General features: G+C 46.7%; 1 protein-coding gene across 1 annotated transcript in view; it reads right to left on the bottom strand.

Moving 5' to 3' along the window:
* Nucleotides 1-896: 896 nt before the first annotated feature.
* LOC308427396 (guanine nucleotide-binding protein G(s) subunit alpha isoforms XLas-like) overlaps nt 897-12630 on the bottom strand; it is a gene marked incomplete at its 5' end in the record, with an annotated part of 48616 nt that continues 36882 nt past the window's right edge. Inside the window, 10 exons of the mRNA XM_080925531.1 lie at nt 897-1411; nt 1583-1650; nt 1856-1986; nt 2074-2253; nt 2337-2410; nt 2508-2562; nt 4359-4456; nt 5121-5240; nt 5329-5383; nt 10431-10475. Coding sequence (XP_080781657.1) covers nt 1265-1411; nt 1583-1650; nt 1856-1986; nt 2074-2253; nt 2337-2410; nt 2508-2562; nt 4359-4456; nt 5121-5240; nt 5329-5383; nt 10431-10475 — 973 coding nt within the window. The 3' untranslated portion in view covers nt 897-1264. The remainder of the gene's footprint in view (nt 1412-1582; nt 1651-1855; nt 1987-2073; nt 2254-2336; nt 2411-2507; nt 2563-4358; nt 4457-5120; nt 5241-5328; nt 5384-10430; nt 10476-12630) is intronic.

The raw sequence follows: 12630 nt of genomic DNA on the forward strand, positions 1-12630 counted from the left end.
TACCATGTGTGTCCCCATCTCACACCCAATCATATGTTGGGCCTCCCCATGTGTGCCCCATCTCATACCCACTCATGTGTTGGGCCTCCATTTTATGCCCAGTCATATGTTGGGCTCCCCATGTGTCCCCCATTTCACGCCCAATCATGTGTTGGGCCCCCATTTCACACCCAATCATATGTTGGCCCCCATTTCATGCCCATTTATGTGTTGTGCCACCATTTCATACCAAATCATGTGTTGGGCCACCATTTCATGCCCAATCATGTGTTGGGCCACCATTCCATGCCCAATCATGTGTTGGGCCCCCATTTCATGCCCAATCATGAGTTGGGCCACCATTTCATGCCCAATCATGTGTTGGGCCCCATTTCACACCCAATCATATGTTGGGCTTCCATTTCACGCTCAATCATATGTTGAGCCCCCATTTTACACCCAATCATATGTTGGGCTTCCCCATGTGTGCCCCATTTCATGCCCAATCATATGTTGGGTTCCCCATGTGTCCCACATCTTATGCCCAATCATAGGTTGGGCCTCCCCATTTGTCCCTCTTCTCACACCCAATAATGAAAGCTTGTTTTATTGAGTGACACCATCTTATTTATGGTAGACCCCCACCCCAATACATTCCCAGCCTTCCTCATAGGCTGCTAGCCTCAAATGGGTGAGCAATTGGTCAAAATGCAGCTAGCAACTGCTTGGGGGCAGGAGCCAGGATAACAGGTAGGAGCTTTGGTGCACCAAAGATTAGGTTCCCCCAGTCTATAGTGGTAACTCCTCACCCCACTTATCGCCCTGGAACCTGTCCTCCATTTTCTAGTTGGTGCACAGACCAATCCCACCTGTGGACCCCGGGACCCACTCGCCGCAAATCAAAGAGCAACACCATGTTTTGCTCATTTTTAATTTTTATTTTGATTTTTTAATGCTGCACAACACAATATTTATTTCATTTTGAATTTCATTTATTTCATTTATTTCTTTATTTCTCTTTGTTGCTGCTTTTATTTTATTTACTGAAAGTGAGAGGGAACTTTTGTGGCCTTTTTCTTTTTCTTCTGTAGGCCGCCTTAAGCTTACTAAATTTGGAACATCTAAGCAAGCTGAAGGGAAGAGGGGGTTTTCAGAATCACTGGGGAGAAAGGGAAAGGTTGCGGTGTTGATCATGCCCTATGGTGGGTGATCAACTGCTTGTACAATTACGTTTCACTCTTAATTAATTATGCTTAAGGCTGAATTAAATTTGGGTGTTCCCTTCTTAGAGCAGCTCGTATTGGCGGAGATGCATGCGCTGGATGATGTCACGGCAGTCGTTGAAGACACGGCGGATGTTCTCAGTGTCCACGGCGCAGGTAAAGTGAGGGTAGCAGTAGTGGCGCCCATCTCCACTAGCGGTGCTGATTCTCTGTGGGCAGAGAGAGGCTCGGTCAGCAACCCTCTCCAGGAGCCCCTCCCCCTACCAGAGGACCAGTCAGCTGACAGGAAAATACAATGGAAGGCCTGGGCGGCTCAGTCTCCAAATCTAGCTCTAAGTGTAAAATGCCTAAGAGGAGAAGTGAGGGTAAGTCCTGCTTACCAGAAACTCATCCCGAATGAAGTACTTGGCCCGGGTCACGCGTGGGTCCTCTCCGGGCTCGGGAGTCGCTGCAAAAAAAATATAAATATTATTAATTATGCTAATTAGTTTAGTGGAATTAGCCTGACACCATTGTAGCCTATCACCCCCAAACTCTTGATCTCTGCCTATGAAAATGAGGGAAATAAGTGTCCTCAGTTTTCTGTAGTGGGAGGGGCTAAGAGATACCTTTTGCCCAAGAACGACCTGATTAAACCAACGCAGTGAACGTACCGTCCTCAGGAGTGGTGTAGCGAGCGAACTCTGGAAAGTAGTCCTCAATCTTCGATTTCCCAGCGAGGACCTTCTCAGCAAGCAGGTCTTGCTTGTTGAGGAAGAGGATCACAGAGATGGTGCGCAGCCATCTGAGGAGAGAGGGATCAGGTGAGGGCTGTGGCCAGAGCGAGCTGCAGACCTACAGGGTGAGCCAAGTCGGGGAGACCCCCACGCACCTGTTGTTCCAGATGCTCTTGAAGAGGTTCAGAGCCTCCTGCAGGCGGTTGGTCTGGTTGTCCTCCCGAATGACCATGTTGTAGCTGCTGCTGGCCACCACGAAGATGATGGCAGTCACGTCATTGAAGCACTGGATCCACTTGCGGCGCTCATCGCGCTGGCCGCCCACATCAAACATGCTGGAAGCAAGAACACTGGGTCAGTACCCTGGGCTCACCACTCTCCAGGCCAGAGAGTTGGGACTCGACAACCATTCACTTACTGGAAGTTGACTTTGTCCACCTGGAACTTGGTCTCAAAGATTCCAGAGGTCAGGACGCGGCAGCGAAGCAGGTCCTAGAACAAAGAGGGGGTCAGTGGGTCTCACCCTAATTGCCCACAGGAGAACTAGCAATGTGGAGCCACAGCCACGAGACCAGAGGCTCACACATACCTGGTCACTTGGCACGTAGTCGGCCTGCTTGATCACATCGATCTTGTCCAGGAAGCTTGGAATAAAAGGAGACATGGTGGTCAGTGTGTGTCGTGTGTTTCCCCCACAAAGCAAGTGGTGGTGGGCTCGGCCTTTGCCTCTGACATGTAAGGGAATTTTAAAATCCCTTTCCTAAAGCAAGGTACAATTGTGGGTGTAAGGGTGCACGGGCCTCTGTTCCAGGACAAAGCAGGACCAGCCTTCCCTATCTGCTTTGGAAGAATCTCATTGATTATTGAGAACCGAGCCAAAACAAGCAGTGGGCACAAAGGGGCCGTTCTTGCATTCACAACTTTGAACAGGAAGCAAACACGAAGTTCCCTTCCTATCTACTGGGTCTGTGGACTTGAACAGTCCAGATAGCAAACTTTTAGTTAAAAAAAAAGAAGAAGAAAAAAAAGTTGCTCGGCTAAACACAGGAAAGTTAACTTTTGCCTTTTACAAGACTGGGATAATATAATGTGAAAAAGTAGCACATTAATATGGCCTCAGAGGATGGTGGGGCGTGGTGGGGGGAGAACAGAGGGTTGGGAACTCTTTTAAAGTAGACCAATCAGAAAAGAGAATCACAAAGGAGCATAGTCTATTTAAAGAAAGCCCCTGAGTTTTTTTGTTGTGTGTGTGTGTGTGTGTGTGTGTGTGTTTTTCCTCCTTCCCTTCCTTTTTACCAGATCCGAGTTAGTCTGGCTTAGGGGATACACTAACTGGTCCAATCAATCTTACATTACAGCACAGGCCCAGAAATAGCTCCCCAGCCGCCCTGGCCTCCAGCATGTTGCCATGGCAACAGAACCACAATTCTATAAATAGATCCTTAGCACCAAATCTTGTGAGAAGACATCTGGAGTGGGGCCAGCCAAACTGAAGCTCAACAAACACAAACCTGGCAGCTTAAGAACCAGGTCCAGGCCCAGTGCCTGCCCTCCAGCATAAAGGCAGTTAAACAAATGAGCAGGCCACTGTGTGCTCAGGCTGGGGAGGCATCTTATACAACTTTAAAGTTGTTTTCTTGTTCTTCAAGTTTCCCCAAAACTTTGGACAGTTGGTGCTCGTGGTGCAGTTTTCAGGAGTATAGTGCACTGCTTTCAACAACAGATCTTCAAAGTGGAAAGATGGACAAAGAACCTGGCTAAGCCAGTGTTAAAGAAAACGACCCAGCAATTCCCCACCGGGTAGCTGAGCCTCATCTCGTATCTGTACTTAACTCCTGAATTGGATCCAAAATTCAAATCACAAACAATTCCAGGATCTCCATTTGTTTTCTGTTTCTATAATTAGTGCTTCCAGCTTTTAGTACAAACTTTTGAGAAAAATCAGGAACTTTGCTGGAGGAGGGGGCTGGGGCCTGTGGGGACAGCTTTTCAGTTCCTTGAAAGAATATATAACTGTGTATTAAATCATCACATGACTATATATGTAGCAGCAAGTCCCTATAGGAGACTGGGCCCCGTGAAGCCAAAGTACCTTATAAGGCACTAGTCAACCAAAAGTCTCTGTGCATTTTGTATGAGGGGCTTGTATATGCTTGCTGCATTGTATGTACCCCTAAATGCTTAGAGGTGACTTCAGTGAGTTGCACCACTTTATTGCAAGTAATTATTTTTGCCTTGATCTAACAGGTATTAACTGTTTATGTAAAACAATCTCAGTATGCTATAAAGTGCAATTAAAAACTTTATAAAACAAATGAACCAGACTGGAACTGACTACTGGTGGGTTTGTAGTTTCCTAGCTTCCGAGCTTCTGTTTTGTCATGTGGGGGGTCAGGGGGAGGGAGGAAGGGAGAGAGAGCTAGCACCAGCAGCTACTTACTACTGGGCACAGTCAATCAGCTGGTACTCATTGGAGCGTTCGTAGCAGGCACGCACTCCCTCATCCTCCCACAGAGCCTTGGCATGCTCATAGAATTCCTGAAAAAGAACCATGAAAAACGTTGGCTGAAAGATATGTATGTGCACCAATCAGGGACCCCACCCCTGGAACCTGAAAGGCCATCATTCACTATGTGAGTCCAAGTGTGAGCCCCTGTGTGAATCAGTGCTCGGAAAGAACCTGTAGTCCTGTTAAACACTCAGAAACCTGTATAATTAATTAGCGTGTTTTCATCTTTGGGGAGTGAAAAGCTCAGTCTCGGGTGGCTGTTCCTGTTATTCTTGTGAGGTTGGGGGCAAGCAAACTGAGTAAGCTTTTCCCCCAGAATTATGTACTCTCCTATGGTAGAGATATCAGCCAAGGCTAGAATATTGTCCAGATATCAGAGTGGCAGACATCAATGACATCAGATGCATTGTGGGTAGGCTGCCATTTTGTCTCCAAGACACAGAGTCATGGGAGTCAGATGACTTTATCTTTGTTTCCCTGTTAAGAGGTTTCTTCCCACATAAAAACGTACTACGTGGTGAATGGAGGACTATTTGAGGTCTAGAATAGGTGAAGAAGTTTGCTCATCCATTCTGGACAAAGCCGTAATCACATATTTATCATCTTTTAGTCTTAGGCATAGGTTTGGAATTAAGTCTGGCCCTTGTGTTCCCACTGGGACTCAGGTGAAAGGGACAGGGGAAACCAGCTTACAGGTGGGAAGTCAAAGTTCGGCACGTTCATCACGCTCAGAATGTAGTCCACTCTGAACTGGTTCTCAGGGTTGGCCAGCTCCACAGGGGGCACCAGGTTGCTCATGGCGGCCACAATGGTCTGAAAACGGTTTAGCAAAGCAGTCAGGGAGGGGCACTATGGGAAGAGGGGGTTACTAAAATATAAGAGCCAGGGGCTAGGCACATACTTCAATGGCCTCCTTCAGGTTGTTTTTGATGTCCTGCACTTTGGTGGCCTTCTCACTACAGTGGGATTGAAAAGAAAAAAAATAAAATCATATTGCATCCTGCCCACCAGGGTGTTCTCTTCATTGAGGCACATCAACTAAAAAGCATAGTATTCTGTTCTCCGAGGAATTGTGGACTAGATCTGTAGATGGGAGGTGTCCAAATACAAATAGATTATAATTTGCCAAGCATGTCCTGAGGACAGGCCTGATGAGGCTGGATTAAGACATGGCATCGAGATCTTGATTAACTGTACCAGAAATTGCACCTGGTCTACCTGCTGCTCTGACCACACCGGTTGCTTCCTCCGTGGCTCTTACTTGATTAGCATACCGAAGTTTGTGCAGAGGTAGGGTTAAGGCATGCTGGACTTGGGATTCAGTAGGTTGTGAGACCCAGAGGTGACAAGTGTTTAATTACTGATGTTAGGGTTTCCCATATTTATCTGTAAATCTAATTATTTAAATATATGCGCATCTGTCACGAGGAGATGTTGTTTGGGGTACTGTGGCTCTCAGCACTTTTGCATGGGCTCCCCATTGTGGCTAGGAGTCCTGATCCCCATATTGTTGGTGGGCATGAGGTTCATGTATGCTGGGGGGAGGAGCTGTGTAGAGTTTGTTCCCTTTGCTTGTGGTAACTAGCCTTTGGGATAACTAATATGGCCTTTCTAGGGTGATTTGTATGCAGAGTCACTGATTCCACAGGTCACAGGCCACATCTTCTGGTTATGGGGGTAGGTGGTCTCCCCCAGAAAGAATCCTAACTCAATGGAGGGTACAGTGGTTCAAAATGCTGTGTCTTTTAGTAGACAGCCTATATGCCGGGCACAGCCATAGAGAATCATGAGCTTGTATTGAGGGGACCAGCAAAGCTCCACCCCCTTGCTTGGAGCAGACCTCATCTTGTCTGAGTTTTGTCTTCTGCATAGTTAGTGGGGCGGGGGTTAGAAGACCAACATGAATAGCACCCTCAGGATGAGGCCTGGTGGCACAGAGTAGTAAACAGAGAGAAACAGGCTCTTTTTGAGAAGGAAACTGAAGCAGAGGACCAGGGTGGTAGTGACAAAGGTGCTTTGGCTGACATTTACCACTGAAGTCACAAGATGGGAGATAGTTAAATCACACACCCCATGGAACAGGGTAGAAGATCAATTAGTAGAATTTTAAGATGGGGTCTAGTGCCAGGAGAGGTGGTAAGCGGGCCACAGGAGGAGATGGGGGGGTAGGTCATGTGCCTGCCTGCCAGAAGTGTAGGGATCTTGGGGCATATGCATACCGGCCAATGGGGTGAGGGTCTGGGGGTTATGTGCATACCCACCAGTGGGGTGAGGGTATGAGGGACATGGGGATACCCAACAATGGAGTGGGGGTCTGGGAGATCATATGCATATCCTCCAATAGGGTGGGAGTCTAGGGGACATGTATATAACCAACAATGGGGTGGGGGCTTAAGGATCCTGTGAAATATCTGCCAAGACTGGAGATCTGGGGGATCACGTGCATACCTTCCAATGGGGTGCCCACTGATAGTGGTGATATGGGAGTGTCTGGGGTACCCACCAATACAGTGGGAATCTGGGGTTGCCCACCAATAGTGAGGATCTAGGGGTCATGTTCATGCCTGCAAGTGGGGTGGGGGTCTGGGGTCATGTGCAACCCTAACTCTAATCCTAAGGGGTGGGAGTCTGGGGTCATGTGCAACCCTAACTCTAACCCTAAGGGGTGGGGGTCTGGAGTCATGTGCAACCCTAACTCTAACCCTAAGGGGTGGGAGTCTGGGGTCATGTGCAACCCTAACTCTAACCCTAAGGGGTAGGGGTCTGGAGTCATGTGCAACCCTAACTCTAACCCTAAGGGGTGGGAGTCTGGGGTCATGTGCAACCCTAACTCTAACCCTAAGGGGTGGGGGTCTGGAGTCATGTGCAACCCTAACTCTAACCCTAAGGGGTGGGAGTCTGGGGTCATGTGCAACCCTAACTCTAACCCTAAGGGGTGGGAGTCTGGAGTCATGTGCAACCCTAACTCTAACCCTAAGGGGTGGGAGTCTGGGATCATGTGCAACCCTAACTCTAACCCTAAGGGGTGGGAGTCTGGGGTCATATGCAACCCTAATTCTAACCCTAAGGGGTGGGAGTCTGGGGTCATGTGCAACCCTAACTCTAACCCTAAGGGGTAGGGGTCTGGAGTCATGTGCAACCCTAACTCTAACCCTAAGGGGCGGGAGTCTGGGATCATGTGCAACCCTAACTCTAACCCTAAGGGGTGGGGCCTGGGGTCATATGCAACCCTAATTCTAACCCTAAGGGGTGGGGCCTGGGGTCATGTGCACACCAGCCAATACAGTGGGAATATGCAGATCATGGACAGGACCAACAATAGGACCACACCCAAAGAACCATTTTTTTTAGATGTATAATAGCTGATAGTTGAACGGGGCTTTCTTTCCATGTAGGCTTTGTATTTGGGGAGTGAGCTGTGTTCTGAATGATCTCACTATATACGTTTCTTGGGGCCCATCTCTTAGGTAAGGGCCTGCAAGGCTTAGAGGTTGGGGGTGTTCTCAACAATAGGGGGGAGGGTGAGAGCTCTGCTACCAGGATTTTGACAGGGCTGAGACAGTGGGAAAATCAGAGCCCAAATCTTCCCCACAGGAAGAGGGCAAGCTGCCTCTCACTCCACACATGTAACTAAGGCAAACCCACCACCCAGAACAGGAAAAGGGGGCAAGAAGAAACTCTTAAAGTCCCGTGGTCACTGCAGCAGAAGGGGCTGTCCTAGGGCTGGGGTGAACACTCAGGATATGGGAGATGTAGGCACCTGAAACCTGCTTGGGGCCCTCAGACTCAAAGCTCTAGCCACCACCCTGAGTTTAGAGGCATGGTATGCCCACCCCTCAGTGAGACTGGTTTTGTTAGGGTTGGAGAAGGCGGCGCACATTGAAGCTCAGCTCTGCAATCATTTCTGAGTTGGTGTTAGACTCTGGGACTAGCTACGTAGATGTCAGAGACTAGAAGCATGTGTTGGTGTCCCCAATACTCCAACATAGAGTTCAGTGGAGCCTCCCCTATCCTGTCCTGGGACGAATCTACTCCCACTTTTTTTATTTTAATGGCTTCCTGCCATTGGTACCGAGTCCCAGATGTCTGGTTTTAAGGCTCCACAACGGAAAAGTGAGGATAACTGGATTAACTACTCCAGTCGACACACAGGTAGAAGGAAGCATTTCCCCAGGGAAGAGTCTTCATTCAGTTTGATATTTTAGTAGTATGATAATTGGAAAGCTTCCAGTCTTAAAATACAGATATTCTGAGAACGTGTTCAGCATTCATCTACGTATGTGAATAGGTGTGGGAGTGTATCCAGTATAAAACAGCTAAAATAGAAAATCTAAAATCTAATTCGGGTGTGTAGTACTAAAACAAACCTTTCCATTGAAGCGATTACTATGTAGATGGAGCCATCACACTGCCCCCCCCCCCCCCCCCCCCGTTGATTGTAAAAATTCAGAGGAAATTTCTTAGATGACTCTAAGCTACTTAACAGAGGCAAGACATGTGCCAGTTCCAGGATTCTGACTGGAAAGTTGGGGTGGGTGGTATCTATAGGATACTGCTCCCCCACCCCCACCCCAAAAGTGTAAGGCAGATTAGTGGGGTTAGCATGTTTAGTAGGTCCTACCCCCTCTCCTGTTAAGTGTTAGGGGAAAGCTATGTGGAGCCCATCCTCCACCTTCATACCCTATTTTTGTGCTTGTGGGGAAAGACAGACAAAAGAGCAGACAGAAGACAGACGCAAGATACAGGGATTGCTGAAACATGCAGAGAGTTTTATTTATCAGGAGTGTTAATACTTATTTTTACTTGTAGAGTCATAGGAAGAAAAACGTGCAGGTATTAGTAGGGTTGAAGGGCTTAGCACAGCACACAATATATAGGAGGCTCTCTCAGTAGGGGCTTGTCACACTTCTCAGATGCCAACTTTTGGTACAGCAGATTATCAATATATCGATGCCTTTTCTGATTGCTGTTCTCCTACACTGTTGCCAATTAAAGACTTCATTTCATCTTTCTGTTTATACTTACGCCTAAAGGTTAGGTAATAGGTTAGGGACCCGTCCCCCCTCCCCCTCCCCAGACAACAGAATAGTATTCTTATTAGTGGTTTCCTAAGACCGGGCAATTCCAGCATGCAAATTGGGATAACTGGGGTAGGACATAGCGAAGGTGGAGGACTGTAGCCATCATCTAGTGGGGGTAATAGACTCTAAAAGAAACAGATGAACAGACATGTGTCAGTCACTTTGTCCCCAACCCCCAGATCCTTTGACCCGCCCGTGCCCATCTCAGAAGCCATTCCTCTTCCGTGTTCTAGGCTGGAAGCTGCTCTATGAATTGATATGAGGAACAGCCCCTCCATCCTGCATGCTAGTGAGCAAATGGCGCTGGACGGATGCCTGGCATGCGTGTGCGTATGTGTGCAGGCATGAGATGGTTGTAGAGATGAGAAAGCAAAATAATAAACAATGAGAATGACTGGGTGCCGTCACAAATGCTCTTGTTCGCTGATTAATGTAAAGTGCCTTGCATTAACAGTTCAATTTATTTTTTAAATAATTTTTAAGGCCAGAGGTTGTCAATAGCCTGCTGCCTGAGGGGCATTAGGCATATTTTTTTTTAATTGAGGAAATAAAATTAAGATTATTTTTTCCAAATGGGTCTGAATATTTAAAGTCAGATTAACCATTGTATGGGCAGAATTTAGTAGAACTGGGGGGAAATTAAGACCGTATGAAAAACATCGATTCTCAAGATCTTAAATTTCCAATGGAAGCTGAAATGGCTAACTTTCCCCCAGCTGCATCTAGTTATTCTTTGGGCCAAAAACATTTTCTGTTTTGCACTTTACTTGTTGACACGTCATTTGCAAATGCACACCAAGATGGCTGATGGCCCTGAGGTGATCTCTGCTTTGTTCCCCAGTCTGTGTCCTCGGTTTCCCCACTATGATCTTCATGTTTGTTTGGTTTGTTAGAAGAGTTTTCTGGTTTTGAATGTGCCTACCCATCGCTGTTGCTCCTTGCAGCCTGCGGGTCCTCTTCGCCGCCCCTTTTAAAGAGAGATTGAAAGCTCACCTATCTGCAAGGCACTGTAATTTCATACAAAACCCACACAGTCTCTGTACCTCTAAACAGCCAGGTAGGAAAACCTGACAGTCCTGCGTACCATCCTCCCAGTTAATTCTTAGGTCGACTTTCTGGCTAAATAGGGATGTCTACTGAGACTCCACACCTTCCTTCCTGTATTAGCAGGGCCCTCAGGAGACTCGGGCTGGAGACAGGAGGGACGGGTAATTGTTTTCCTCTGCTTTCGCTAAATGCACATGCACCAGGGAGCAGAGGCACAGACTTAACTCTTGAGGATAGGGCACGTCAGAATCTTCTTGTCCAATCCATGCCCACAAAGGCACAAATGGGACATTCCTATTCCTGACTTTTTGGTGCAAAATAAATAACCTTTTTGTGGTGGTGGTGGGGGGCTATGTACAGGACATTGACACTCAGCTTTGAGATCGACTAGCTCAACCAATATTAATTTTTTCTGACATTAAACTTCAGGAAGTTAGCTCTGAGTTAGGGAAAAATCTACTTTTGCCCTCTGTATTTCTGAAGGTCAAATAAATATTGAAAAATGTAGTGGTAGGCAGGCCATGGACAGTTAGGGCATATTTAATAGCTCTGTCCAAGAACCAAGAGCGGGGCTGAGGCGAGGGTCAGGTCTTGACTTGTTCGTCAAGATGGAACCGCATTTACTGGCTATACGACAGTGAAAGAACCTTCCTTGGACGGGGTCCAAATAAGGAATTCAGCCCCCCATGGAGGTCCCGAGTATCACTTTCACAGGCTAAATTTAACTTCTCAGAGATCCACAAAGAAGGCAAACTGGGAAGGCTTCTTCCTCTTTTCAGAGAGAAAATAGAAATGAGAAGTTCTGGTTTAGAACCCTCCACCACATTAACACTCGGAGAGAAATGATATATAAAAATCAAAAAGTTAAGATTTTAGGGAAATTTGTGAGGTAATTAAACCTCAGGAATAACACTGCTTTCGCGGGGTTAAACAATGGCTGCTGCATTTTTTAAAAAAAAATTGTGTATCTAGCTTTCATCACACACAGAAAAAATATTTTCGAAGAAATAATTTGTGGCGCATGGCCACATTTAATTTTGCTTAACTAGCCTCTGATTGAAGAGTCCCTCACACCTGGGGCAGGGTGTTTTGTGGGTTCTTTTTGTTGACTGATAGGTGCCAATCTCATTGTTTAGGCTTTTTGAGGGAGGCATATCAGGAATCACTAATTCCAGAATTGGTGCCTGATAGGTGTCAATGTATTATTTAATAGATTATAAATACAAAGTAGTAACTGAATCCTAAAACAAGTGAGCCACCCCCCCCCCCACTTCTGTATATTAACTAATCATTGAATTTTGGGCTGTAACTTGAGGAGCACACGAACCCAAAACTTTCACATGGGTGATGTCATCTTTTTTTAAAACCCGATTAGTTAAGCTAACAAATTCTAGAAGTTTCCATGAAAATGAGCTTGTGGCAGGCTGAAAGGTGCCGCTCAGTTTTTGTTTCTCCAACACCGAGTGCATGGGAGGGGACGGAAACCAGTCCCCCTCTCCAGGGTTAGTTAGGTCCCTGAGCCTGCTGTCTTATATCAGCACTGAGAACAATGGGGCCATGCAGAAAAGGCAAACTCCCTATTTATTGACTGCTTCCTCAGTTTGCATTCTTCATGGGAGGCAGGACCCCATATTTGCCACGTATCTCTGTTGTTTTTTTTTTTTTTTTTTTAAAAAGAAAAATCTTTCACTGCGGTATTGCATCGCCATATTGTCTTAAACCAGGAAGGTCATTTCAAAGGCAAAACAGCCCCTGGATTGGCCTGAAGTAGCTAACTCCCTGTCTTTCTACCATTTTCATACCTCCTTTCCAATTGTTCAGGTAGGAGTATTTATTTATTTTTTAATTAGAGAAAGAAACATCTGCCTATCACATTAATTCTGAAACAGGGAGGGGTTCAGAAGCTTGAAGCTTGTCGGCAAGGGTTGTGGATTCCAACTTTTAAGTGAAGATGTAACTAAAATGAGAGTGTAAAACCCTACACCAGTTGACTCCAGTGAAACCTGCAGGGTGGTGGATGGGAACCTCCTGTGCTGGCCAGCTCTGGCTGGTCAAGGGGTGGCCAAGGCCCGTCG

This window comes from Micromys minutus, assembly GCF_963924665.1.
Source record: "Micromys minutus genome assembly, chromosome: 11".
NCBI lineage: Eukaryota > Metazoa > Chordata > Mammalia > Rodentia > Muridae > Micromys > Micromys minutus.